The sequence below is a fragment of the Cucurbita moschata genome, unplaced genomic scaffold (genome assembly GCF_002738365.1).
Source record: "Cucurbita moschata cultivar Rifu unplaced genomic scaffold, Cmos_1.0 Cmo_Scf00005, whole genome shotgun sequence".
Taxonomy (NCBI): domain Eukaryota; kingdom Viridiplantae; phylum Streptophyta; class Magnoliopsida; order Cucurbitales; family Cucurbitaceae; genus Cucurbita; species Cucurbita moschata.
Window position 1 is genome coordinate 2,509,002 of NW_019268521.1, and position 27,335 is coordinate 2,536,336.

Genomic DNA, 27,335 nt, shown 5'->3' on the forward strand with positions numbered 1-27,335 from the left:
TTTTTTTTTTTTTTTTTTTTTTAAGAAAAGAATTTATTTTTTTAAATTATCAGAAATTCAGACAGATGGGTATAATGGGGATTTGTGCAAGCTACTGGCAAGATGTTGAGACGTTATTTTCTCTTTCTAATTTTTTTTCTTTTTCACTCTGTTTTCATCAGAGCAAAGCTTGTTTCTCTGTCCCTCTTATAAACCCCAACAAGAAGAGACACAGAGAGACAGTGAAACATTACTGAATCTGCTCAAGAATTGAGTAGAAACAAATATCAGGGCAGATCAAAAAAGCTCTGAACCAGTGTATTTTGTCCATCAATGGCGTCCAAATTGGTTCTGATTATAGTTATTGTACTCGATGTTATTGCTTTTGGCCTGGCCGTTGCCGCTGAGCAAAGAAGAAGCACTGTAAGCTTCAGTCCCTCTCTCCATCTCTTCCATTCATTGTCGCTTTCTTTTGTGCTTTTTACTGCAATTTTTGTCGGTTTGGGGTTCTTTGATTTCTGGGTCTGTTTGGTTTCTGTGATTCTGTTTGTGGGTCGTTTTGGAGTTGATGAAATCGGCATTGTGAAATCGAGAATGGATGAACCAAGAATCTTTCCTTTTCTGGGTTGTTCTTGGTCACCAAACAACGATTTATTGGCTTTTCTGCTTGAAATTTGTGGTATCAGTTCATCCTGTTGGATGATGGAAGTCCCACATCGACTAATTTAGGGTGTGATCATGGGTTTATAAGTGAGGAATACTAAATCCATTGGAATGAGGCCTTTTGGGGAATCCCAAAGCAAAGCCATGAGAGCTTATGCTCAAAGTGGACAATATCATACCATTGTGGAGAGTCGTGTTCGTCTAACACATCCATTAGGGTTCATAAATTAGGGCTTTAGTTGTTAAAAAGCAGGAAAATGGATAATGGATTAAGTTGTTCTTGGTTTGAAAATTGTTGACATGTTCATGATTTAGAGCATACTAACAATAGTGACTATACTTGGCTTTTCTAAAATGCAATTCTGAGCTGTTCTGAACTGAAGTAGTAGGCTGTTAGGAATCATGACTCTCCACAATGGTATGACATTGTCCATTTTGAGTCTAAGCTCTCGTGGAGATGTATTCCTTACTTATAAACCCATGATCAACCCCTTAATTAACCGATGCGGGACTCCTCTCCTGACAATCCTCCCCTCGAACAAAGCACATCATAGAGCATTCCCTGAGGCCTATGGAGCCCTCGAACAGCCTCCCTTGAATCGAAGCTCGACTCCTTCTCTGGAGCTCTTGAAAAAGTACACCCTTTGCTCGATACTTGAGTCACTTTTGAACTTCGAGGCTCACAACTTCTTTGTTCGATATTTGAGGATTCTATTGACATGACTAAGTTAAGGGTATGACTCTAATACCATGTTAGGAATCATGACTCTCCACAATGGTATGATATTGTCCATTTTGAGCCTAAGCTCTTATGGCTTTACTTTTGGTTTCCCTAAAAGGTCTCATACCAATGTAGATGTATTTCTTACTTATAAAACCCATGATCAACTCCTTAATTAGCCGATGTGGGATTCCTCTCCCAACAATCCTCCTCTCGAACAAAGCACACCATAGAGCCTCCCCTGATGCCTATGGAGCCCTCGAACAGTCTCCCCTTAATCGAGGCTCGACTCCTTTTCTATAGTCCTCGAACAAAGTACACTCTTTGCTCGACACTTGAGTCACTTTTGACTACACCTTCGAGGTTCACAACTTCTTTGTTCGTTATTTGAGGATTCCATTGACATGCCTAAGTTAAGGGTATAACTCTGATTCCATTGACATGCCTAAGAGGATTCCACAATGATATGATATTGTCTACTTTGAGCATAAGCTCTTATGGCTTTGCTTTTGATTTCCCCAAAAGGCCTCATACCAATGTAGATGTATTTCTGACTTATAAACCCACGATCAACTCCTTAATTAGCCGATGTGGAACAAAGGAGACTTCCGTATATTTCTTTGTTTCTGACTACTAAGCACGTTACTTCAAAATGGTCGGGCGTTTACTTTCGATCTAGACAATGGTAAAATTAAGGTAACTGTTCTCATGTGTTTCCACCATCACTCACTCATTCATTCATATTGCTATGAATCTAATCTTACTAATAAGTTGTATCCAACGCATACTCAATAACTGGTTTCGTTCTGTACTCTTTTGGTTTCTTCGTTACTTCGAAGATCGACGAGTTGGTTTCAGCTGATTTCTAATGTCTATATGATATACTAGCATAGGATTTGATGCATTTCCGCTCATAATGTATCGTGTATTTATCGTTTGATAACAGGCCAACGTTGTACCAGATAGTGAAAAGAATTACAACTATTGTGTGTATGACTCCGACATCTCGACAGGCTATGGCGTCGGTGCTTTTCTACTTCTCATGGCTAGCCAGGCCCTCATAATGGTAGCTAGCCGATGTTTTTGTTGCGGGAAGTCGTTAAGTCCTGGAGGTTCGAGGGCATGGGCTATTATCCTATTCATAATCTGCTGGTAAGTGAACCTATTTGTGAGCTTCACTCCATAAGTTCAAACTAAAGGGTCCAATCCAATACACACAATCTTGCAGGGTGTTTTTCTTCATTGCTGAGGTTTGCTTGTTCGCGGGCTCGATAAGGAACGCCTACCACACCAAGTACCGAACCATGTTTGGTGACAATCCTCCGTCGTGCCAAACTTTGAGGAAGGGAGTTTTCGGTGCAGGTGCAGCCTTCATTTTCCTTAATGCCATTGTATCAGAACTCTACTATGTGTTCTACTCGAAGGCGAGGGAAAGCTTCCTTCCCTACGGCGGAGAAACGGGCGTTGGCATGGGAACCTACAAATGAGTGTACGTATAATCAAATCTAATAGGATTGATGCTCCCGGTTCGATATCGAGATAGTTTTGCATATCAACTACTGGTTTTAGTTTAGGAAGAATTATCAGTATCAGAATTTTTAGTCTGTGAAGTTCTTTGTTTTCTCTCCATTTTAACCATTGCTGCTGCGCTTTTCTTGTCTTTTTGGTGGATTGTTACATTTGTATTGACAATAAGAGAAACATTGGTTGTCTTCCTATAAATATTTGTATCTTTTGTGAGACCTCAGTGGCAATGAATTCATATACTCTTCGGCTTGTCTAGTGTCACAATCTTACTTTTGCACGATTGCGTGGCATTTGTTCTAATCCAGCGAACACGTCAACCATGAGAAATTTGGACTTTGCAGATGGCATCGGCGTATGCTCGAATCTCGATTTACGTTTGAGAGGAATGTTTTGGAAAACGTGATTGAGGAAATACGTTGAAAATAATGTTATATGCTAAAAGTAATTAGGCAACAATAACGGTTTTGATAGCATATAACCCGAATAGGAAGAAGTGACGACTAGTATATCTTGAGGCATTTTAGCCTTAGTGGGTGTAGATATGATTTTGATGAACAGTCATACGCTCCCGTATTGACACAACATGAAGTAGTAAAAGTCTATATAAGATGAAAACATGTAAAAGAGGTTTGGAAGAGGCATATGGCCATGGACAACATGTTTTGGACAAACATGATCAGGACATCCGACATGCGGCCATAGACAACACGCCTTAAACAAGCATCGTCGGGATACAAAGTATTTAAATTTAATGGCCAAAACATCCCCCTCCCATCAACACAACTGTCGACATAATTGCTGATTGTTCCGGCCATTCATGGACGCAGGTGATGCTTGTTTAATTAAAGCCCTTTTCTTTTTAGGTCTGTCTGCTGAAAGTCCTTGTGGGAGTGTTTGAATTTGAAGCCAGCTCAATGGGGTTGGCTTAAAACTTGAAGAACACAATGCAGGGGCACATTTAGACAGCTTTGAATCGAATAACGTGTTTCTCCCACACGGTTGCTTGTGGCCGTAGCGGGTGTGCACACCACATGTTTGACAAAATGCCTGAACCAAAATTTTCTTTTCTAAGTTACAAAACATACCCCTAAAACTTTACATTTTTGTTTCAAAAGTGTATTTCAAGTAGAAATAATGTTAGAACATTAGCTGAAAAATCAAGATGTTTGATTGAATGTAATTCTTTCAGACAGACTTAATCTTAATCATAGTCATGTCGTTGCAAGTTGATCGCCAGGTCGATCTTTAGTTTAGTTCCTGCATTTACTTACAACTTGGTCTGCAAATAAACAGTAGTTTTCTTGGGCAGGTGATGAGGCACTGTGAAATGTAACCATTTGGGGGGTAGCTATAAAGAGAGCCTAAGATCATGGGGCTTTGGAAAATGATTGGTTTGGGCGGCTCTGAGACAGATTCTTGCTCTTTGAATTTGGACAAGAGACTGATGTTGAGAACAAGATGCATTGTCTCAGTACAATGAGGCAGGAAGCTGGCCGACGAACTTTCTCTGCTGTGAATTTAGCAAAGTCAATTCTATGAACATCACCCAAGCTGTGAGTTCCCTTTTTGCTTCCTTCTCATTCATTAACATCATCTAAATCGACGCTAGTAGGTAACAATCTAAACTCACCGTTAGTAGGTATTGTTCGCTTTGGCCCGTCATGTATCGTCGTCAGTTTTACGGTTTTAAAACGCGTCTACTAGGGACTAGGGAGAGGTTTCCACACCCAAATACTTTGTTCCCCTCTTCAATCGATGTAGGATCTCCCAATCCATCCTCTTTGGGACCTAGCGTCCTCGCTGGTACACTGCTCAGTGTCTAGCTCTTATGCCAACTCACTAATAGCAAATATTGTCTGCTTTGACCTATTACGTATGACCGTCAATCTCATGATTTTAAAACATGTCTACTAGGGAGAGATGTCTACAACTTTATAAGTAGGGAATGTTTCATACCATATCATAGGTTTAGAGATTGTAAACAATAAGCGACTTAGACGAACGGGTTTAGACCAAGGCTATTGCTTTTTTCTATTTTAATAACTTTCGTATGCGTCGTATGATTATTCCATTAGAAAGTTGAAGTACGTTCATGCTAACTCGAACACTCATAAATATAAAAAATGAAATCATTCGTCGTCAAGGATTTTGGCATTTGCTTCGGAATATATTGCTAAACAACTATCCTTTGACTTTTTAAAACATTTTTTAATGCAAGGTGTCATGAACACAAAATATATATTTAATTTATTTATATTTTATTTAAATAATTATAGATAAATATTCAACATTTAAAATGATAATTAATATTTTTATCCACTAAATTATGGTTGAGTCGACTTCTTTTTAACGTATTAATTAATTATAAATATTTATGAGTAATTTTTTTTAATTATTTTTAAATATTAATTCTAAATTTTATAGACAAATAATGTCATTATTTATCTCTAATTATTGTGTCTTCGAACTCGTTTATTAATATTTGAATTAGATTAAATTCACTAAAAAACAAAACAAAAATATATTTTGAACAGAAAATCCGAAAAAGTCTAAAAAGAAAATATTGAAAATAAAAAATAGAAAATGGAAAGCTTGACTTGACCTAATAATAATAATAATAATAATAAAGTAAATTTTTTATCCTCATATTTTAATGCTAATTACAGGCTGTAAGGAATCAAGGCACGAGGGTTTTATATTAAATGGTTTTTTTTTATCTGGAAATATATTTAAATAAAAAATTTAATTATTAACCTTAATTTTTTAATTAATTATATTAGATAATTAAAAAGCATCCTAACGCAAATGTCAATAGAATTATTTTATTTAAACCATTGATTAATATTTCTAAATATTGCGCCAAAAATTAATTCAAATCAAAAGTATATTAGATGAAATTATATAAACGTTACCAAAAAAATACTTAGGTTTAAAACTATATAACAAGGCAACCCTAATCTCTTCAGCCCAACGATCCATCCAAGCTTTTGTTTTAGCAAGAACAACACATTTTATATAAAATTTGGATGAACCAAGAGATAATGATAGAAACAAGATTTATAACGTTGTTATAAATTGAGTCACTCCACAACTTAACTTATCTTGATTGAATGGCTCAGATGTACTTCTACCACAATAATTACTTGAAACTTAAAAATGGCAAAATTGATGCTTAGATTAAGAAAAACGTCTCCATTCGAGATCTCAATTTTATTCATTCACCAATCTGATTTTTACATAACATATTGTGGTATTTATACATTTGTGGCCAGGGAACCCTTTAATCTCCATAAAAGACTCGAATTGACGATTTGACCCTTAAATTAAAAATAATACTTTTTAACAAATGTTATGTGCTTGAGTGGCCAAAGCGACCGGTTTGAAATCAATTAAGCTCTTATTAAATAATGAATTGAACTCAATCCGCTCATAAAATATTTGGGTTGGAATGGTTTGAAAATTTCAACATATATTTTTTTTAATTACATTTAAGATAATTAAAATTTTATTTTTAAGGGCGGTTTGAGAATAAATTCATGTTTCATTCCATTCAACTTAAACTAATTTTAATGGACGTACGAATTGACCTAATTCATACGGATTTTTACTTATAACATAATAACCTAATCGTAACCTATATAGATTGAATTGGATTGGATCGATCGAATTTCCCGAGCAATTACCTAAAATCGTGGCTAAATTTATAAACCCTAATTTTGTGATACATGGAATGTAATTACAAAACAGAGAAAAAGTAGACTATGAATGAACAATTCATTTGAGCTATGGAGAGCAAAGCTAAGGGATAAAAGGCTGCTCCCATTCCACCAAATAGTCACACTAATCAAGAAAACACCATTACAAGACCAGAAACCCTAGGGTTCTGTGCTTCCAAATCCCAAGAACTCTAAGAACGTGATACGTAGGGATTCATATGTTGTTCGGGTCGGTTAAAAGACGCGACGGTTAGGAGGATTCGCTAGACCAACAGGCAGACCAACAATGGTGCTCTGTGTTAGTGTGGTAAGACAACTTCATGTGTATGTTTTTCAACTGGTTTTCGATATGTTATTTTTGATGGTTAATAATATCTTATTAGTCACTGACGTGGAGGTTATGCTACCATCAAAGATGATAGATAATAATACGTCAACTTATAAGAGAATGTCTTGATATGTTTCATCTGAATTGAATTGGACTAGACAAAGGTACCATGGAATGTCTACGATGCAAGGACACCCAAGCACGAGAAACCAATAATGCTCTAGAGTGTAGGGAAGTCAAGTCCCATGATACTACTTAATGACGTTAGTCATAGTGGAAAGGACTTGTCTTGAAAGGTCTATCAGCTTTCTCGAACTAGAATGGTAGGACCGAGAACTATATGAGAAGGAGAAACTAAAAAAATCCTAGCATGAAGGGAACTATCTACGTCTACTACCGAATAATCGAGGTATCTCCAACCAAGTGTTTGAATTAAATAGAACAATGACGATGTGAGATCTCAAATCAGTTGAGGAAGGGAACATAATGTTCTTTACAAGGGTGTGAAAATCTCTCCTTAGTAGACGCATTTTACAACCGTGACACTAACGACGATACGTATCAAGCCAAAACATACAATATCTGCTATCGATAAACTTGGATTGTTACAAATGGTATTAGAGCCAGACATTTAGCAGTGTGCTGGCAAGGACGTTAGCCTCCAAAGGGGGTGGATTATCAAACTGGGAGTCGCAAACTATTATAAACACGAATGATACTCTACTACTACCCGAATGAAGACCTAGATAGACTAAAATTTTATTATAAGCTCAAAAAACCTTATTATATACAAAACCCACATCAACACTAATACTATGAAAATTGTTATTTTTGATAAAAGGTACAAAAAATATGTGATGGGATTGAAACATCACCCAATCAAATTGAATGCTTTTGACTTTTGTTCTATGTATGGACAACAATGTTACTACCCCCACACATTTTTTTTTTTTGGTATACTCAAATTCCCAACCTAATCCCAATTTCTTTTGCATCTAGTTCGATTTTCGGTTTCAGGGTTTTTAATAGTTTAATTTTCTGTTAACTCGATTTTCGGTTTTAGGGTTTCTACTAGTTCAATTTTCGATTTTAGGGTTCTACTAGTTTGATTTTCGATTTCAGGGTCTTTACTAGTTTAAATTTTTGTTAGCTCGATTTTCGGTTTTAGGGTTTCTACTAGTTCAATTTTCGATTTTAGGGTTCTATAGTTTGATTTTTCGATTTCAAGGTCTTTACTTTTAATTTTCTGTTAGCTTGATTTTCGGTTTTAGGGTTTCTACTAGTTCAATTTTTGATTTTAGGGTTCGGTTTTAGGGTTTCTACTAGTTCAATTTTCGATTTTAGGGTTCTACTAGTTTGATTTACGATTTCAGGGTCTTTACTAGTTTAATTTTCTGTTAGCTCGATTTTCGGTTTTAGGGTTTCTACTAGTTCAATTTTCGATTTTAGGGTTCTACTAGTTTGATTTTTCGATTTCAGGGTCTTTACTAGTTTAATTTTCTGTTAGCTCGATTTTCGGTTTTAGGGTTTCTACTAGTTCAATTTTTGATTTTAGGGTTCTACTAGTTTGATTTTTGATTTCAGGGTCTTTACTAGTTTTATTTCTGTTAATTCAATTTTCGATTTTAGGGTTTCTAATAGTTCGATTTTTTATTTTAGGGTTTATACTAGTTCGATTTTTTATTTAGGGTCTTTACTAGTTTGATTTTCTGTTAGTTCAATTTTCGATTTTAGGGTTGCTACTAGTTCGATTTTCGATTTCAAGGTCTTTATTAGTTTGATTCTGTTAGTTCAATTTTCGATTTTAGGGTTTCTACTAGTTCAATTTTCGATTTCAGGATCTTTACTAGTTCGAGTTTCTGTTAGTTCGATTTTCGATTTCAGGGTCTTTACTAGTTTGAGTTTCTGTTAGTTCAATTTTTGATTTTAGAGTCTCTACTTGTTCGATTTTTTATTTCAGGGGCCTTTACTAGTTTGATTTTCTATTAGTTCAATTTTCGATTTTAGGGTTTCTACTAGTTCGATTTTCGATTTTAGGGCCTTTACTAGTTTGATTTTCTGTTAGTTCAATTTTCGATTTTAGGGTTCCTACTAGTTCGATTTTCGATTTCAGGGTCTTTACTAGTTTGATTTTCGATTTCAGGGTCTTTACTAGTTTGATTTTCTGTTAGTTCAATTTTCGATTTTAGGGTTTCTACTAGTTCGATTTTCGATTTCAGGGTCTTTACTAGTTCGATTTTCGATTTCAGGGTCTTTACTAATTTGAGTTTTTGTTAGTTCAATTTTCGATTTTAGAGTTTCTACTAGTTCGATTTTCGATTTCAAGGCCTTTACTAGTTTGAGTTTCTGTTAGTTCAGTTTTCAATTTTAGGGTTTCTACTAGTTCAATTTTCGATTTCAGGGTCTTTACTAGTTTTATTTTCTGTTGGTTTAATTTTCGATTTTAGGGTTTCTATTAGTTTGGTTTTCGGTTTAAGGTCTCTACTAGTTTGATTTTCGATTTTAGAGATTTTGTTATTTCAGTTTTCGATTTTAGGGTTTCTACTAGTTCGATTATCGATTTTAGAGTTTTTGTTAGTTCGATCTTCAATTTCAGAGTTTCTGCTAGTTCGATTTTCTGCTACATTGAACGATCGTCGAAACTCAACAAAAATTTTGAAATTCTCGATAGTTCGATTCTTGTTTTCGATGTATTGTGATTTGGTAATTAGAAGATTGGTTGATTTTGAAGGGAAGGAGTGATGAGATGGTCCCTAAGTGGAGTTAAAGCCTTGGGGTGTCATCTTCAGTTACCAGTAATGGGCTGGACAGCTTGAGGACGGTTGGGATTACAGTAACTAGTTCACCATATTTAGTTGTACATTTGTGCCCTTTCCAGCTTTACCTTTCTTGGGCTTCCAAAAGCCCATTTACCTCCCTCCATGTATTAAAAGTTAAATTTACGCTCGAACGGTTTCAAACTTTTAACCTCTGGATCGAAAGTATTTGCCTTAACTATTTGAACCAGGTTTAAGTTAACGTTCATTATTATATATATACAGTCGACCATCGCTTGATATAACAGAGTTTCTGCTAGTTCAGTTTTTTTATTTTAGGGTTTATATTAGTTAGATTTTCGGTTTCAAAGTCTATACTAGTTCAATTTTCGATTTCAGGGTTTTATTCAATTTTCTGTTTCAGGGTTTCTGATAGTTCGATTTGTTATTTCAAGGTTTATACTAGATCGATTTTCAGTTTCAGGGTTTCTACTAGTTCAATTTTCACTTTCAGGGTTTATACTAGTTCGATTTTATGTTTCAGGGTTTGTACTAGTTCAATTTTCACTTTCAGAGTTTATACTAGTTCGATTTTCATTTTCAGGGTTTCTGATAGTTCGATTTTTTATTTCAACGTTTGTACTAATTCGTTTTTTCGATTTCAGGGTTTCTACTAGTTTGGTTATGTTTTTGTTAACAATTTAGGTTAAAACATAAACAGGAGAATGAATTTAATTCTATCCGTTATGTTTTAAACACAATTGTAACGAAAATTTGCTAACAAAGAGTCTGGATTGAAGGTAAAATGTTAACGAACAAACTGAGGTGAACGAACTATTTTTCGGGCCTGGAAAGAAAACAAAAATGAAGCTCTTGCTTGGTTGGTTTAGTACACAGTAAAACTGTTGGGGAGTGACATCTTGAATTCTTCCATTGCTATTATGATTATCCTTTTTAGTTTTAATGAACAAAATTCTAATTGCCTGTAAAATTGTTAAACTCTGTTCCATGTTCTTGATTTTTAATTCTAAATTTATGGGGTTTTTTCACATACCCAGTTGTTCATAGACCAGTTTTTTGTTGCTGAATCCCACATTTCTCCATTGGCAGAATCCAAGCTTCTCTCTCTCTCTCTTTCTCTCTTTCTCTCTGTTCTCTGTTTCTCTTTCTCTGTGTGAGTGTTGGTTTCTGGGTTTTGATTTAAACACAGACAGCGCAAAATCCAACTCTTTTGCACAACCCCAGCATAGGGCTTCGTTCCCTTCTCCTTTCTCTTGCTCTTTTGTTGGATCTGATTAACGAACCTTAAATCTTTTACATATTCTTCCTTCTCCGATCCCTTTAAATTCCTCTGTCTTCCCCTTTTTGTATCTGTGTTCGTTGTTCTTATTGGGGAATACCCATTTCCTTTGAAGGATTCATTGTTTGTTCTTCACTAGCGACGGTATTTAGCGAACCCCATCTCTGATCCGATCGTTTTTTGGGGCATTTTCCATTGAGATGGCAATGCCCTTTGAATGATGAACAAATTCGTGGACGAAAACGACGACGAAGAGTGTTTTTACGAGTCCCTTGATCGCATTGCTTCCTCAAGTTCTTGTTCCACTTCCAATTCCGATGACGATAGAGATTCAAATGGAAACTCCCCTAATTATGATTCCGAGCACCCTTTTCCGGTACCCAAATTCCCTATGGCGGCTTCCGACTATGATATTTGGATCTCCGAGCCCGCCTCTGTGTTGGAGCGCCGGCGCCGTCTTCTTCAAGAAATGGGTCTTAGCGGTGACCCTTCTCTCTCACGAGCTAATACGACCTTGGAATTGGATCATAGTGAAATGGGTGTTGGAGATTTTGGTCGATCGGTGTCGTCGGATTCTTTGAGTAGTCAACAACAGCAGCCCACTGCAATCATCCGCTCGAAATCGGCTTCCGGCAGCGATACTAATGACCAGTGTAATTATTCGTCGTCCATTAATTCTCCTTCAATTTTTTCATTTCATTCTGTCAATGAAACCATCACTTCATTTGCAAATAGCTATAATCCTGTAGTCGTTAAGTCCCAAAGCTGTAAGAGCGAGGGAGTTCCATTGGTTGCTTTAGCTGCTTCACAGCATAAGCCGCCATCTGGGAAAAACAGTAGATGGGTGGATGAGATTCGAAGTGATTCCTTAATTGTGAGTACCAATTCCGATCCTGATCCATCGTCGATGTCCCAGAACGGCGTGAATCAACGACAGGTTAGCGAGGATTCGCATTGTTCTACTAGTGAAGAGGTCAATGAGAAAGTCTGTACTATCAAAGATCTTGACAATGGGAAGGAGTTTGTTCTGAATGAGATTACTGAAGATGGAATGTGGAACAAGCTGAAGGAAGTGGGCACTGGGAAACAGTTGACCATGGAGGAGTTTGATAAATGTGTTGGCCATTCACCTATTGTTCAAGAACTGATGCGAAGGCAGATTGTGGAGGATGGTTGTAACGAAAACGTTGATTTAAACGTGAATGGGGATATCGGTAGTAGTTCGAAGTTGAAAAAGAAAGGAGGCTGGTTTAAGGGTATAAAGAGTGTCACTGGCACGGTGAAGGGTCAAAAGGAGAGACGTAGCAGTGACGAGAGGGATACATCGTCTGAGAAGGGTGGACGGAGGTCGAGCTCTGCAACAGATGATAGCCAGGATGTTTCCTTTCATGGTCCAGAGAGAGTAAGAGTTAGGCAGTACGGAAAATCAAGTAAAGAATTGTCTGCACTCTACAAGAGCCAAGAGATACAGGCTCACACTGGCTCAATATGGACCATTAAGTTTAGTTTGGATGGGAAGTACCTTGCAAGCGCAGGAGAGGACCGTATCATTCACGTTTGGCAGGTCATTGAGTCGGAGAAAAAGGGCGAACTACTGATGGAGAAACCAGAAGAAGGGAATTTGAGTTTCTTATTTGCAGCTAACGAGTCGCCCGAGCCAACTTCATTATCTCCAAATGTGGATAGCTATCATGAGAAAAAGAGAAGAGGGAGATCTTCCATTAGCCGGAAATCAGTGAGCTTGGAACAAATTATAGTGCCGGACACTGTATTTGGGCTTTCAGAAAAACCTTTCTGTTCATTCCAGGGGCATCTCGATGTCGTGCTCGACCTATCTTGGTCCAAATCTCAGGTTAGTTTCTATTTGAATACCTATTCATGTTTCGTATTTTCGATGTTTTTTTGACATACTAATTCTTGTGGATATTACCTTATATTTAAGGCTTAAACTCTATGTTGATTAGAGAAGGAATTCAACTTAGTTTTACATTTGTATAATCTATTACGGGTTAAGTCACAAGTTTAGTCCTTGAGCTTTCGAAAATGCCGAACGTGGTGAAGATTGTTCCATTTGAAACTACGTTGCTTGATTTATGATGGTAGCTAATGTTGTTTCGTGTTTCAACTTTTTTTTGTGTTTAAAACGGGCCGATATTTTATCAGATAGAAGTTCGACACACTTTATACCTATTTCTTCTAACTTTCTTGGAAGAGAAAGCGTTTGGACTGTTTGAGAGCGATTATAAACGACATGTTTTTCACTATTGTTTCGAATTTGTTTCCGTGGACTGTTTTGAATAACTGGTCAAATTACTATAAGTATATCACAACGAAACAGTGTTCTAACAAGGCAAGCCCACCATGAAAATAGACTACACGTAACGAGAGAAAACAACTTCAAGAAAGTATATCCCGATGAGGCTCATAGAATCAACTTGATGATTTGGATGAGTGATGTGTGTGTTAGTTTAAAAGGGGGAGGAAAAACGTGAGATCCCACATCGGTTGGAGAGAGGAACGAAGCATTTCTTACAAGGGTGTGGAAACCTCTCCCTAGTAGACACGCTTTAAAACCTTGAGGGGAAGCCTACAAGGGAAAGTTCAGAGAGGACAATATTTGTTAGCAATGGGCTTGGACTATTACAGATGACGACATGTTTTGTTCTGATAGATTCTTAATGTCTAACTTTAGAAAAGGCCATTTGGTCGTATGTGGTGTTCGGGAGTGTTTCTTATGAACTGAAAGATGGTCAACGGCCTTCGGTATAGGAAGCCTTAGATGTAAGAATGTGACCTTTATATATAAATGGCTTTGGAGATTTTGAAAGATACAGATCTTTATGGTACAAAATTACTTGAGCAAGTTTGGAAAGGATGCATTTTGGTCAGGCCATGAATGTCTCCTCCATGGCGTTTTTAGATACGTATGGGATTGATTACTATCGCTTCGAACAAAAAACGAGCTGTTCTACTAAGATTTTTAATATCTTTATGTTTTCGTGAACTCGAAATGAACTCGTATGTTGCTTCTTCTTTTGGCTAATACCTTATTTAAGTGGGTGAGGATCAATAGCTTGATGATAATGCTTTGTATGTTGCTTCTCTCTAAGTTGGACTGAATATGGGAGGACCTATATATGAAGAAAAGATATGTTCGTATTGCTGTAACAGCCCAAGCCCATTGCCAACAGATATTATCCGCTCTGGCCCGTTACGTATCGCCGTCAGCCTCATAGTTTTTAAAATGTGTCTACTAGGTAGAAGTTTCTACACCCTTATAAGAAATGCTTCGTTCTCCTCTCCAACCAATGTGAGATCTCACAATTACTCTCATTTCTTGAACTTTTCCTTCATTTGATGATCAATGTTGGAACTTTTGCTAGGACATACTTTCTCATTGATGATTAGAGCCATGGAAACATCTTCCCATCGCCATTCTCTTTAAGCGTGTTGAAAATCCATGAACGTCTATTTTGAAACTCAAAGTTATAGTTTGTCATAATGTGTGCAATAGCTAGTTTTTATTCCGATGCCTATTTCGGTTTACTTTGGATGAGATTGTTTTATTCCCAAGTATCATAACCGTAGATAGTTAGAGGCTGCATCTTCCACTGCAGAGCTTTGAAATGCACGTGTAGGCGCATCATGGGGCGCAATGAACAGGAAGCGAGGCATCTTTTGGAGGGCGCATGCTACGCCACTCCTTGTAGTTTTGAACCATTTTCTTAGCTCAAATCCCTTAATTGTTGTCACTGCTCCAGATCCCATTTTGTTTTCATCTCGAGCCATCAGTAAGGGCAGATACTAATGGAACCAGAGATTACTGAATCATAACGTGCCATGGGATGCCTGAAATTCTAGGAAAGTAGATCTAGGATGTAACAGGACGGGACGACGAAAATGGCTGTGATAACGATAGCATTCCCTACTCGTGGCGTCGCCTAATTGTATGGAAATTAGGATGTTGTGTGATATTACTTTTTATTTACTGAAAGTTTACTCTTTGCTTTTATTTTACCAGCATTTGCTCTCATCTTCAATGGACAAAACTGTACGGCTCTGGCACTTGTCAAGCAATTCCTGTCTCAAAATCTTTTCTCACAGTGATTATGGTAAGTTCACTTCCTTTTTCTAGCTTTCTCTGGTAAAACTGTGTCAAATTTGCTCAAAAATGGTGATACTCGTTAGTCTAAGACGATAACATAGCAAACAAAACCCCGAATAATTTGATCCTTGAACTGTCTTACAGCTAATAGCAAGTTTGTTTCTGACATGTACCCTGCTGCAGTAACTTGCATCCAGTTCAATCCTATCGACGATCGATACTTCATTAGTGGATCATTAGATGCTAAAGTTCGTATATGGAGTATCCCAGATCGTCAAGTCGTTGATTGGAGCGACTTGCATGAGATGGTGACCGCTGCTTGCTATACACCTGATGGCAAGGTTGAATAGTTCATAACTTTGGCTTGTTGCTATATGAATCTTTAGTCCTATTTATTGCTCAAAATGTTGTTTTTCCTCACTGTTAAAGGGTGCATTGGTTGGTTCTTACAAGGGAAGCTGCCGATTGTACAGTACTTATGGTATATTATACTCTCTGTAGAACCATTCATCTTGCTCAACAGTACCTGTGTGTGAATGCTATGTGACTGACTGAGTTCTTCATTTTTTTTTTTACCAGAGAACAAGATGCAGCAAAAAAATGAGATAAATCTGCAGAACAAGAAGAGAAAATCTAGCCACAAGAAAATAACTGGATTCCAGGTAATTTGATGGGTTTATTTCAGTGATTTTTTGTAACCGCTCTAGCCGATATTGTCCTCTTTGGACTTTTTCTTTCGAGCTTCCCCTCAAGGTTTTAAAATGGTATCAGAGCCAGACACCGGGTGGTGTGCTAGTGAAGACGCTGGGCTCCCAAGGGGGTGGATTGTGAGATCCCACATCTATTAGGAGAGGGAAACAAAGCATTTCTTATTAGGGTGTGAAAACCTCTCCCTAGTGGACGGGTTTTAAAACCTTGAGGGGAAGCCCAGAAGGGAAACCCCAAAAAAGACATATCTACTAGCGGTGGGCTTGGGCTAGTACAAATGGTATCAAAGCCACACGAGGCGATGTGCCAACGAGGATGCTGGTTCCCAAAGGGGGTGGATTGTGAGATCCCATGTCTGTTGGAGAGGGAAACAAAGCATTTCTTTTAAGGGTGTGGAAACCTCTCCCCAGTGGATGTATTTTAAAACATTGAGGAGAAGCCTATAAAAAGGACAATATCTGCTAGCGGTAGGCTTGGGCTGGTACAAATGGTATCAGAGCCATACACTAGAGGATGTTGGGCCCCGGGGGGGTGGATTGTGAGATCCCACATCTGTTGGAGAGGGAAACGAAGCATTTCTTATAAGGTTGTGGAAACCTCTCCCTAGTGGACGTGTTATAAAACCTTGAGAGGGAAGCCCAGAAGGGAAACCCCAAAGAGGACAATATCTGCTAGCGGTGGGCTTAGGCGGTTACATTTTTTGCTTCTATTTTGCCGAATCGAAACGCATTGTTGCTACCTCTAGACTCAACCAAAGCACGTGGATTCCTGAACTTCTGATCATTTCCAATTCACAGTTTGCTCCAGGAAGTTCGACAGAAGTGCTCATTACGTCTGCAGATTCGCGCATCCGATTGGTCGATGGAGTTGATTTGGTCCAGAGATTTAAAGGTATGGTTGACTTCAAGTTTATCTTTTAGACTTCCTATAAAGTCCGTGGCTTATATTGATGAGCTAGTCATATTGGATTGTGCACGAGGCGCTTTAATATGTATTTTTTAAACATAGTAGGGACTTGATTACGTTCGAAGTCGAGTTTCTCTGCTGCTTAAATTTTCTTATCTCCCACGCTTGGATTACTATTTAAGAGTGTTAAGTTGGTAACAGGGTTCCGAAATACAAACAGCCAAATCTCGGCCTGCCTTTCGGCGAACGGCAGGTATGTGATATCAGCCAGTGAGGATTCTCATGTGTACATATGGAAGCACGAAGCTGATTCTCGACCTAGTAGGAGCAAAGGAGTGACAGTGGTTCGATCATACGAGCATTTCCACTGTCAGGATGTCTCTGTGGCTATTCCTTGGCCTGGAACGGGCGACATATGGGGACTTGATGACGATTTTTACGGAGATTACGACAATGTGATTGAAAATCATCTCGACGAAGTCTCGTCGGCTAACCATCCCCCTTCACCTGTGGAGGTAGAAAATGGCAGTGAGGATTCACTATTAGCTTCTGGTTGCACAAACAGCCCTCTTCATGGAACTCTTTCAAGTGCAACCAACAGCTACTTCTTCGACAGAATCGCAGCAACTCGGCCGGAGGAAAAGCTCGTTCCGAACACTCAGATTAACCGTAGTCCTCATTCCAGTTTGGACATTGGCCATGGAATGTTTGAAGGCTCGCCGGGATGGGGTATGGTGATCGTAACTGCAGGTCTTCGAGGCGAAATCAGAACGTTCCAAAATTTTGGATTAGCAGTTAAGATTTAAAGAGGTGAAATGCAAATGGAAGCCTCTTAAAAACCAGCCCCTAACTCCATTACCATTGCCATAGATTCATTTCCTCCCCACTGATTGGAATATATATGTACAGAAACAGAGATGTTGGGTGAGATTTGTAATGTTATAGCAGAATCAAGTTCCTTGTTACCCTATGCTTGTGCTGGTCGGCGACACCGACACCGACACCGACGAGCATGTCCGGTGGGAAAAAAGTACAGATTTGTGAAGGGAAAAACTGATACAAAATTTACACTTATGGGTTTAGCAACAGGTGATTGATGTAAGTTCTGTAAACGGGAATTGTAGAGTTTTGAGCACTTAGTGAATTGAAAAGAGAGGAAAAAAGTTTTTTTTTTTTTTTTTTTTTTTTTTTTTTAAAGGTTGAAATGAAATGTTGTCTGAAATGGTTATTTTATATGCTCGATAAAATTTAGTTTGAACTAAAGATGTTCATTTTACTCGTGGGGTCGGAATAGGGGTCTGTAAGGACCCATCTTGAACTAGGAATGAATTTTCTATTGAGGTAGTGAATGGAAGCGGGAGTGGGGAATATTTTTTTTCCGTTAGATAAATGGGGTTAGGGACGGGATCATATTCTCGATCTTTGCCCTAGTTAATGTAAATATATTTTCAATATAATATTGGAGTAGACTCTAATTATAATATTTAAGTAAAGAACAAAATTCATGCTTGTAAATGGGAAGATGTAATGACCTAGATCCACTGTCAGTAGATATTGTTCTTTCTGGGCTTTTCCGGGCTTCCCCTCAAGGCTTTAGGTTTGTTCTCCTCTCAAACCAATTTGGGACATCACAATTCACCCCCTTTGGGGCCAGCGTCCTCGCTGGCACTCTTTCCTTCCTCCAATCGATGTGGAGCCACCCTAAAATCCACCCCTCTTTGGGGCCAGCGTCCTTACTGGCGCACCACCTCGTGTCTACCCCTTCAGGAAACACCGAGAAGGCTGGCACATCGTCCGGTGTCTGGTTTTGATACCATTTGTAACGGCCCAGATCCATCGCTAGTAAATATTGTCTTCTTTGGACTTTTCCTTTCGGGTTTCCCCTCAAAGCCTTAAAGCGTAAAAGATTTCGATGGTGGTTTGTCCTCCTCCCTACGAGCGAGTGAGACTCACATGATAACCCATAAAATGATATCCAATTCCTTTATTTCTTCTTTTAAAAAAATATCTTAGGAAATCCACTTCTCGAATTCTGATTGGTTGCCACAAATTGATAGGGAAGAAGCCCACACTTGACCAATTATCTTATCCTCTGTTTTTTGATATCTTGAAACCGTGATTCTTTTTTGTAAGCAATGGCTTAACGCCTTCTGATCTTTCTCCCTATATATATACACTCTCTAGATATTATCTTTCCAATGCTTACTGTAATTCAGCTTTCCAAGCATCAGGTTTGAGCTCCCTGGTTGGTTTTTGTTCTAATGGCGCTCCAAGCTGCTTCTTTGGTTTCCCCTGCTCTCTCTGTTCCCAAAGAGGTTCGTCTCTTTTTTCTTGAATCTGGGTTGGGTTCATTTTGGTTTGACATGCATGTGGGTTTTCTTGCAGGGTAAATGTAGTGTATGCTTGAAGGATTCTAGTTTGTTTGGGATTTCATTATCGGATCATCTCAAATCTGAATTCAGTTCATCTACATTGAGGTGTAAGGTAGTGGGTGTTTCTAATTTTGTTTTCTTTCATGTTCTTCCGTTGGAAATGCTGTGAGAATTGCATGTTGTTGAGATGGTTTGCTTTGGTTTAGCTTTAATTCCTGCTAAATTTGTGGTGAATGTTAACTGTTTGACAAAATGCCAGAGAGAATTAAACCAGCAGATTGGTGCAATCAGGGCTCAGACAACTGCTACCATAGCTCCAGAAGTTAACAAAGCTGCTCCAGATGGGAAGAAAACTCTTAGAAAGGGCAGTGTTGTGATCACTGGAGCCTCTTCTGGGTTGGGTTTAGCCACAGCTAAGGCTCTGGCTGAAACTGGAAAATGGCATGTTATTATGGCTTGCAGGGACTTTCTCAAGGCTGAAAGAGCTGCCAAATCTGCTGGCATTAGCAAGGAAAACTACACTGTTATGCATTTGGACCTTGCCTCGCTCGATAGTGTCCGGCAGTTTGTCGATAACTTCAGGCAGTCGGGCCGGCCACTTGATGTGCTGGTGTGCAATGCTGCTGTTTACCTCCCCACTGCTAAAGAGCCTACCTTCACTGCTGAAGGTTTTGAACTTAGTGTTGGAACTAACCATCTTGGTCACTTCCTCCTCTCCCGGTTGTTGTTGGAGGATTTGAACAAATCTGATTACCCCTCAAAAAGACTCATCATTGTTGGATCAATAACCGGTACATTCTATTGTTCATGTTGCTCTCAGCCTCGTAATTGCCTTGTGGGTTTGCTGAATTTTGCTTTTTTGATCAGGGAATACTAATACCTTGGCTGGGAATGTTCCTCCTAAGGCTAACCTTGGAGACCTCAGGGGACTTGCTGGAGGACTAAGCGGGCTAAATAGCTCGTCGATGATCGATGGCGGTGAGTTTGATGGTGCCAAGGCATACAAGGACAGCAAAGTGTGTAACATGCTCACTATGCAAGAGTTCCACAGGCGGTACCATGAGGAAACTGGCATCACATTTGCTTCCCTCTACCCAGGATGCATTGCTACAACTGGTCTGTTCAGAGAGCACATTCCCTTGTTCAGAATACTTTTCCCTGTATTCCAAAAGTTCATCACCAAGGGCTATGTTTCAGAAGAAGAATCAGGAAAACGACTGGCTCAGGTAACTTAAAAACTTCCCCATAGGCAACGAAAACAACGTCAAGTATGTTGAGGATTGTTGGGAGATGAGTCCCACCTCGGCTAATTAAGGGGTTGATGATGAGTTTATAAGTAAGGAATACATTTCCATTAGTATGAGGTCTTTTGGCGAAACCAAAAGTAAAGCGATAGAGAGCTTATGCTCAAAGTGGACAATATCATACTATTGTGGAGGTTCAGAATTCCTAACATGGTATTAGAGTCATGCCCTTCAAATGTCAAACAAAGAAGTTGTGAGCCTTGAAGATGTAGTCAAAAGTGACTCAAATGTCAAACAAAGGGTGTACTTTGTTCGAGGACTCCAGAGAAAAGGAGTCGAGTCTCGATTAAAGGGAGGTTGTTTGAGGGCTCCATAGGCCTTAGGGGAGGTTCTATGGTGTAATTTGTTCGAGGGGAGGATTGTTGGGAGGGAGTCCCACGTTGGCCAATTAAGGGAATAAGTAAGGAATACATCTCCATTTGTACGAGGCCTTTTGGGAAAACTAAAAGTAAAGCCACGAGAGCTTATATTTAAAGTGGACAGTATCATACCATTGTGGAGGTTCGTAGTTCCTAACAAAATATTCATTCAAGATGAATCTGATTACTTGCTTGTAATGCAGGTTGTGAGCGAGCCGAGCTTGACAAAATCAGGTGTGTATTGGAGCTGGAACAAAAACTCGGCTTCATTTGAGAACCAGCTGTCTCAGGAGGCAAGTGATGCAGAGAAAGCTCGCAGAGTATGGGAACTGAGTGAGAAACTTGTTGGTTTGGCTTAAAATCTGAAGCCTGATGTCCCTGTGATGGCCTTTCGTTGCTAAAACTGAAGCTCATTGTGAGTTGCGGGAGTTTGTAACTTTGATGATGTGCTGTGTAAACAAAATTTCTGTTGTAAAAGTAGTTGGTTGACTCGAGTTTAGTCCTTAATAAAATTTGCAAAGTTTCAAATGAGTAGTGAAATCCAAGTTGGAGAGGTTCAGTAGTTTAGCCTGGGTGAAACCGACAAACCGCGCGAACAAGTTAAGTATGTCATGGGATAGATGGCTCGTAGTTTGAGACCTATTTCTAGAACGCTTTGATAGTGAATCACCTACTAAAACAAAAGCCAAAGCACACTCTATCTCATGTCTCTCTCAACAGCCCTTTGTACTTTCATTTGGTAAATCACAGATATATATATGTTATAAAATATCTAGATGTAAATTGTTGGCCATTTCTTCCTGATGCTATTTGAGCTGTTTCATATCTATGTTCGATAATATCTCATTGAATTTCCGTAATTTAATTAATGATTAATATTTATGAATGGTTAGATATCGGCATTTTGATCGAGGTAGCATCATATTTCTCAGTTTGCGAAGAACAAAGTGGAATCAAACTCATTCCGCCTAAATTCCAAGGTCAGAAACTTTCGAAGTCCATTCCCTCATATATTATTTTGATCTTTCAAGCTTATGAGCGTTTTGGAATTATGATTTGGATGATTTTTGCCTTAATCATCAGAAGAGAGTACTGAATTGCGCTGGTTTTACTTTAGATTCGATTGCAATGAATATATATGTTGTAATGCCCGCTAAGTGTTTGATGAAATGATTTTATCTAAAAATAATGAACTTATTTGTTTATAGATTCGATTGCAAGGAATATAAATGTTGTTGTACCCGCTAAGTGTTTGATGAAATGATTTTACCTGAAACTATCCTCGAGAAGTAATGAACTTGTTTGTTTATAGATTCGATTGCAAGGAATATAAATGCTTAGTGCCCGCTAAGTGTTTGATGGAATGAGTTTACCTGAAACTATCCTCGAGAAGTAACGAAATTATTTGTTTATTTACATAGGAAGAAGCTTACTTTGTGTAGGTAAGAAATTTTACAGTCTAAAATTACAAGCCATTGGAACTTAGAACAGCAATTGTTGGAATAGCAGGCACAGACAGAGATGTAATGCCTAGTCTGTGCCCCATTCAGCCCAATTAGCTTCACTGCCACGCCTTGGAATGCTGTTAACCCTTGTGTACACATCAACCTTGAAATTAGCTCCACACATGGCACCTTCACTGTCGATTCTCGGCATTGCCTTCATCTTGTTCATTGGATGCTCAAAACTCATTAGCCCTCCTTCACTGTGGAACATGCATCCTGCTCAATTCATTCAAATTTCTTTCTCAATTTACACAATCTTTCCAAACTTCCATTGATTAATCAAGAACATTGTTGTTAAACGAGTGTGTTGATGCACAAATTGGACAAGGAAAATCGCATCTGACATACACAGTGGGCAATTTGTTGATTCAAGAAAGGAGAGGATACTATCTTTCTCCCTGAATCAACCAATTGGAACCCGTGTAGGTTAAGTGCAAATTTTCTCTTACCCTGTTTGTGAATCATGCATTACCAGTTGGGAAGGGTGCATATGATTTAGCACAGCCTTCTTTAATGACATCCACATCATCTGATATCACTACTGACCCATCTGCTGTGATTCCCCAATAGAGCTTCACTCCTCCATCGGCACCCTGGTTTGGTTAAGTGTCAGCCATGAAGATGAACCATATAATTGTGTGAAAGTGGTTGAGAAAAACTAAGAAATTGAAGGAAAATAGCAACCAAGAAACACCAAGGCCACTAATTATACGGTTATTCATATAACTTTTTAGGTGTTGCTTGTAACAGCCCAGATCCATCGAGATCCACCGCTAGTAGATATTGTCCTCTTTGAGTTTCCTCTCAAGGTTTTAAAACGCGTCTACTAGGAGAAGGTTTTCACACCCTTATAAATGGTGGTTCGTTCTCCTCCCCAACTAATGTGGGACATTACAATCCACCTCATTCGGGGCCCAGCGTCCTCGCTGGTACTCTTTCCTTCCTCCAATCGATGTGGGACAGCCCCCAAATCTACCATTTTGGGGTCCAGCGTCCTTATTGGTACACCAACTCGTGTCTACCCCTTCGGGAACAGCGAGAAGGCTGACACATCATCCGGTATCTGGCTCTGATACCATTTGTAACGGCCTAGATCCACCGCTAACAACATTGTCCTCTTTGGGCTTTCCCTTTCGGGCTTCTCCTCAAAGCTTTAAAACGCGTCTTCTAAGGGAAGATTTTCACACCCTTATAAATAGTGGTTTGTTCTCCTCACCAATCAACGGACATCACATTGCTCTTCTAATATTTTGCCAACGTGATGCCAAATTGACTATTTTACAAGGAAGATATAAGATAGAAAGAGAAATAGAGAGAGTAGTACCAAGGCAGCAAAAACAGCACCAACCCTGCTATCATAAACAACAAAAGCAAAGCTGCCATCAAGCTCCTTAAGGACCTGATCAGCTGGGTAAGGGCCTCTGTCCCTTAGTGTCCTATAGGCCTCGATCAAAAACATGGCCTCGTTCGAGCCTTTTGATAGACCATATTGCTTGTTGAGTGCACATAGATTGTTCAAACTCCCCAAGAACAGACAGTATATCTCATCAAACCCACAGAACAGCCTGCAAATTCACCCTCTCAAAATCAAATAATAAGAACAAACTTAGGAATTGAAGTTGATTGGTTAGTTTGGTAGCTTGTATCCTATTTAAAAGTTATGAACATTAATGAAACAAAAATCGACAATAGGACTTTCAATCCTTTGTCATTCTTAACAAACCCTCCAAGAACAGAGTATATCTCATCAAACCCACATAACAGCCTGCAAATTCACCTCTCAAAACCAAATAAAACAAGCTTAAGCTGCTTAACTGGTCAGAATCCTTACCTCTGATGGGGAGAAAAAGGTCGTCCATCAGGAGGAACATAAGCAAGAACAGCCGCCTGACCGAAGTTGACAGAGAACGTATTGTGAGGGTGACGAGCTAGAAAGTCCTTGAGTGTTTCTTCAGGAAGCTTAGGAGTCTTAGAGCCACTGAAAGAGGCAGGGCTGTTAAGTTCCTCAGGTGGGTGTGCGAAAGTCTTGTGAAAAATGGCCAACATCTTCAAGAATATGGAACTCCCGGGTTCATCCAAACCGATCAGAGAAGGAGAGAAGTTCAACAAGAATGTGCCTTATATAGAAACCAAAAGACACACAAAAGGCTTAAGATGGAAAGCCAATGTTTTGTAATTACTGTGGGCGTGGATTTTAGTGTGTGATGGGATGGGATAAGGTTCACGTTTTTCAATGAGACCTTATCTCCCTTTCTAAACTACAATAAAAAACAACGATCGAGTAGCTATCTTTTTTCTCAGATGCTCTGTAGATAAAAAAAAAAAATTAAAATATTTAATAAAGAAAAAAGAGAAAATTTTGTTTGGTCCACAGCTCCGACCAATCCAACCCAAACTATAAGTGTCAGATTAGGTTGGGTAGGATTGGATTAGCATTTTAGGTAGGGTTGGGTTCATTTTTCTAAATTCGAATTGAATCGGTTTGGTTTTGGGTTCGTGAGACAAAATCCTTGGGTTGACTCCAACGACTCGATTCAAATAAATATATGAAGTATATTAAGAATTTTTCAATATTAATGAGTTTGTTAGAGTGGTACTCTGGCTGGTCTAATGAGACCTACGCCTGGATTCGACTCGTCTATTACCTACCTTTTTGAGACGGCCTGGATTCGACTAGTCTATTATCTGCCTTTTTGAAACAAAGGCTAACAGGGTTAATGTTCATAAATTATATATATATATATATATATATATATATATATATATATATATATATATTTATTATTTTTTTAAACTATATATATAATTTATTATTATTTTTTTAATAGTTTACGACTCTTTTACGTATAAACGCATATTTTAATTAAAATATTTTTAGCGTTAATGTTCATAAATTATATATATAAATATATTTATTTTTTCTAATAGTCTAAGGACTCTTGCGTATAAGTGCATATTTTAATTAAAATATTTTTATATATTTTTTTTATTTTTATTATATACAATATCTTTACATGGAATGTCTCTCACTTGCATATTTCAATTAAAATATTTTTATATATTTTTATATATTTTTTATTTGTGTTATATACAACCTCTTTAAATTAATCATATTTATTTAGTTGTCTCTCGTTTCATAACAATGTTGAATTATGTTAATACGTTAGATTTTTTTTACTGAATTTGTTTCTTTTTTTATATAACTATAGCTCCTTTATTTGTGAACTTTTAATATATTTTATACCATCTAACTTTTAATATATTTTATCTAAGATGGAATCGAATAATTATAAAATGTGAATTAATAAAACTTTAAAAAAAAGTTGACAACCCAACCCAAAACTAACCCAAAAACAAAGGGTTGTGTTGGGTCAAAAATTAAATATTATGTTTTCTCTCGGTTAACTTTTTTTGTTTGGCCAATTTCGAAAGTCGAGGATCAACCCGAATGAATTGGATTGATCTGAACTCTTCCATGGAAGAAAAGAAACAATGTTATGATATTGTCCACTTTGAGCATAAGCTCTCATAGCTTTGCTTTGGGCTTCTCTACTAATGGAGAGAGTATTCTTTGATTATAAACTCATGATCATCCCTAAATTAGTCGATGCGAGACTTTCATCATCCAACACCTCCCCTCGAACAAAGTACGCCTCCCTTTAATCGAGGCTCGACTCCTTTTTCTTTTGGAGTCTTAGTCATTTTTTACTATGCCTTCGAGGAGGCTCGACTCTTTTTTCTTTTGGAGTCCTTTGTTCGACATTTGAGGATTTACCAATCTATTAACACGACTAAGTTTAGGTCATAACAAAAAGAAAGAAACAAACTAAGAGTGAAAAGACTCGAGATGTTTTATACTCCTACCCGGATAAAAAAAAAGGGTTAGTAATGTAATTAATTTGCTTATATTGATTTATTTGGAGAACTAATTTGTGTGACACATGCACATGCATCAATAATTGACTAGAATCAAGTGAGAATATTCCCTTTCTTTTTAGCACATCAACAAATCTGTCAAACTATATACCATTTTTTTTAACACATTAAAGTGTGACAGACACCTTATTATAACTTATAATGGTGTTGATAAGTAATGTGCATAACAATTGCTTCAATATCATTGCATTTTCTTTTCCATTTCACGACGATTATCAAGTTAAAGAACTAACGATCATGATTGTTTGATTAGATTTTTTTCATTTTTAAATTCACAAATCGTTATGAAAATTTAGTTGTTCAACTACGCTCGAATAAATCAGATTGTGATAGGGAATGTGGAGAACGAAGCATTTCTTATAAAGGTGTAGAAACTTCCTTCTAATAGACGCGTTTTAAAACAGCGAGGCTATGGTAATATATAACGAACCAAAGCAGATAATATCTGCTAACGGTGAGCTTGGACTGTTATACACCGAGTGGTGAGTCAGCGAATAATGAACTTGAAACCCGGAGTTCGAGCGGCAGGCAAATAATCAATACATTAGATAAAATTATCTAACTCAAATTTATTGATAACCTATCACAATCATAATCATTTGTTAGCTCTTGCTCTTGTGAATTGAAAATTACTCAAATTATAATTATTACGATATTCAAATTATACAAATTATTATCATTTTTAATTTCGAATAATTTTAATATCTAATTTGTTATATATATGAATTTATATTATTTAATTTATATTTATTTTTTAATATAAATATAAATATAAAAAGCTTTCTTCGTTTTTAGAAATATATGAAACTTGGAAATGAAACTTAAAACGTTTCTCTTCGAAGGAGGGATAGAGACGGAGAATATAATTCCGAGCTCCAACCCCATTTATCTGATTGAGAGAAATATCTCTCCACTTTCTCTTACATTATCTGTCTAAACCGAAAATCTTTGCCCCGAGGCAAATCTCGACCCCGTGAATTAAATGAACATCTCTCTTTAAAAAGCTAACGTACAAAAGAAGCCTCTTAAATAAGAAAATTTGAAATAAAATAAAACAATTATTCTTCTATTTATGTTAAAATCAAAAATGAAATAATAAATTAATTAATGTCTTTCTACAATTTTTTTCTTTCATAGTTATAATTTAATA

The 27,335-nt window shown here is 37.7% G+C and overlaps 4 protein-coding genes and 1 long non-coding RNA gene across 5 annotated transcripts in view; 3 read left to right on the plus strand and 2 right to left on the minus strand.

Annotated features, from left to right (window-relative positions):
- LOC111442588 overlaps positions 1–4,597 on the minus strand; it is a 12,254-nt gene extending 7,657 nt beyond the window's left edge. The window contains exon 1 of the long non-coding RNA XR_002710324.1: positions 4,573–4,597. This is a non-coding gene — a long non-coding RNA (uncharacterized LOC111442588). The remainder of the gene's footprint in view (positions 1–4,572) is intronic.
- Positions 76–3,139, plus strand: LOC111442584. The gene is made up of 3 exons (XM_023079994.1): positions 76–402; positions 2,310–2,515; positions 2,592–3,139. Exons 1-3 carry the CDS (start codon positions 313–315, stop codon positions 2,848–2,850), a joined length of 555 nt encoding a protein of 184 aa, XP_022935762.1. The 5' UTR covers positions 76–312; the 3' UTR covers positions 2,851–3,139.
- Positions 4,598–10,600: 6,003 nt separating the features above from the next.
- On the plus strand, positions 10,601–17,884 carry LOC111443252 (WD repeat-containing protein 44-like). The gene is made up of 7 exons (XM_023080981.1): positions 10,601–12,842; positions 15,012–15,102; positions 15,279–15,436; positions 15,525–15,576; positions 15,675–15,757; positions 16,601–16,694; positions 16,911–17,884. The coding sequence occupies exons 1-7, from the start codon at positions 11,208–11,210 to the stop codon at positions 17,513–17,515; spliced, it is 2,718 nt and encodes a 905-aa protein (XP_022936749.1). The 5' UTR covers positions 10,601–11,207; the 3' UTR covers positions 17,516–17,884.
- A 966-nt stretch (positions 17,885–18,850) lies between these two features.
- LOC111443271 (protochlorophyllide reductase, chloroplastic) lies at positions 18,851–21,303 on the plus strand. The gene is made up of 5 exons (XM_023081024.1): positions 18,851–19,024; positions 19,095–19,193; positions 19,341–19,872; positions 19,949–20,307; positions 20,948–21,303. The coding sequence occupies exons 1-5, from the start codon at positions 18,971–18,973 to the stop codon at positions 21,101–21,103; spliced, it is 1,200 nt and encodes a 399-aa protein (XP_022936792.1). The 5' UTR covers positions 18,851–18,970; the 3' UTR covers positions 21,104–21,303.
- Positions 21,304–22,098: 795 nt separating this feature from the next.
- On the minus strand, positions 22,099–24,409 carry LOC111443272 (stem-specific protein TSJT1). Its single transcript, XM_023081025.1, has 4 exons — positions 24,081–24,409; positions 23,574–23,814; positions 22,722–22,842; positions 22,099–22,465 (listed from the first exon to the last, which is right to left on the minus strand). Exons 1-4 carry the CDS (start codon positions 24,293–24,295, stop codon positions 22,275–22,277), a joined length of 768 nt encoding a protein of 255 aa, XP_022936793.1. The 5' UTR covers positions 24,296–24,409; the 3' UTR covers positions 22,099–22,274.
- Between the last annotated feature and the right edge of the window lie 2,926 nt (positions 24,410–27,335).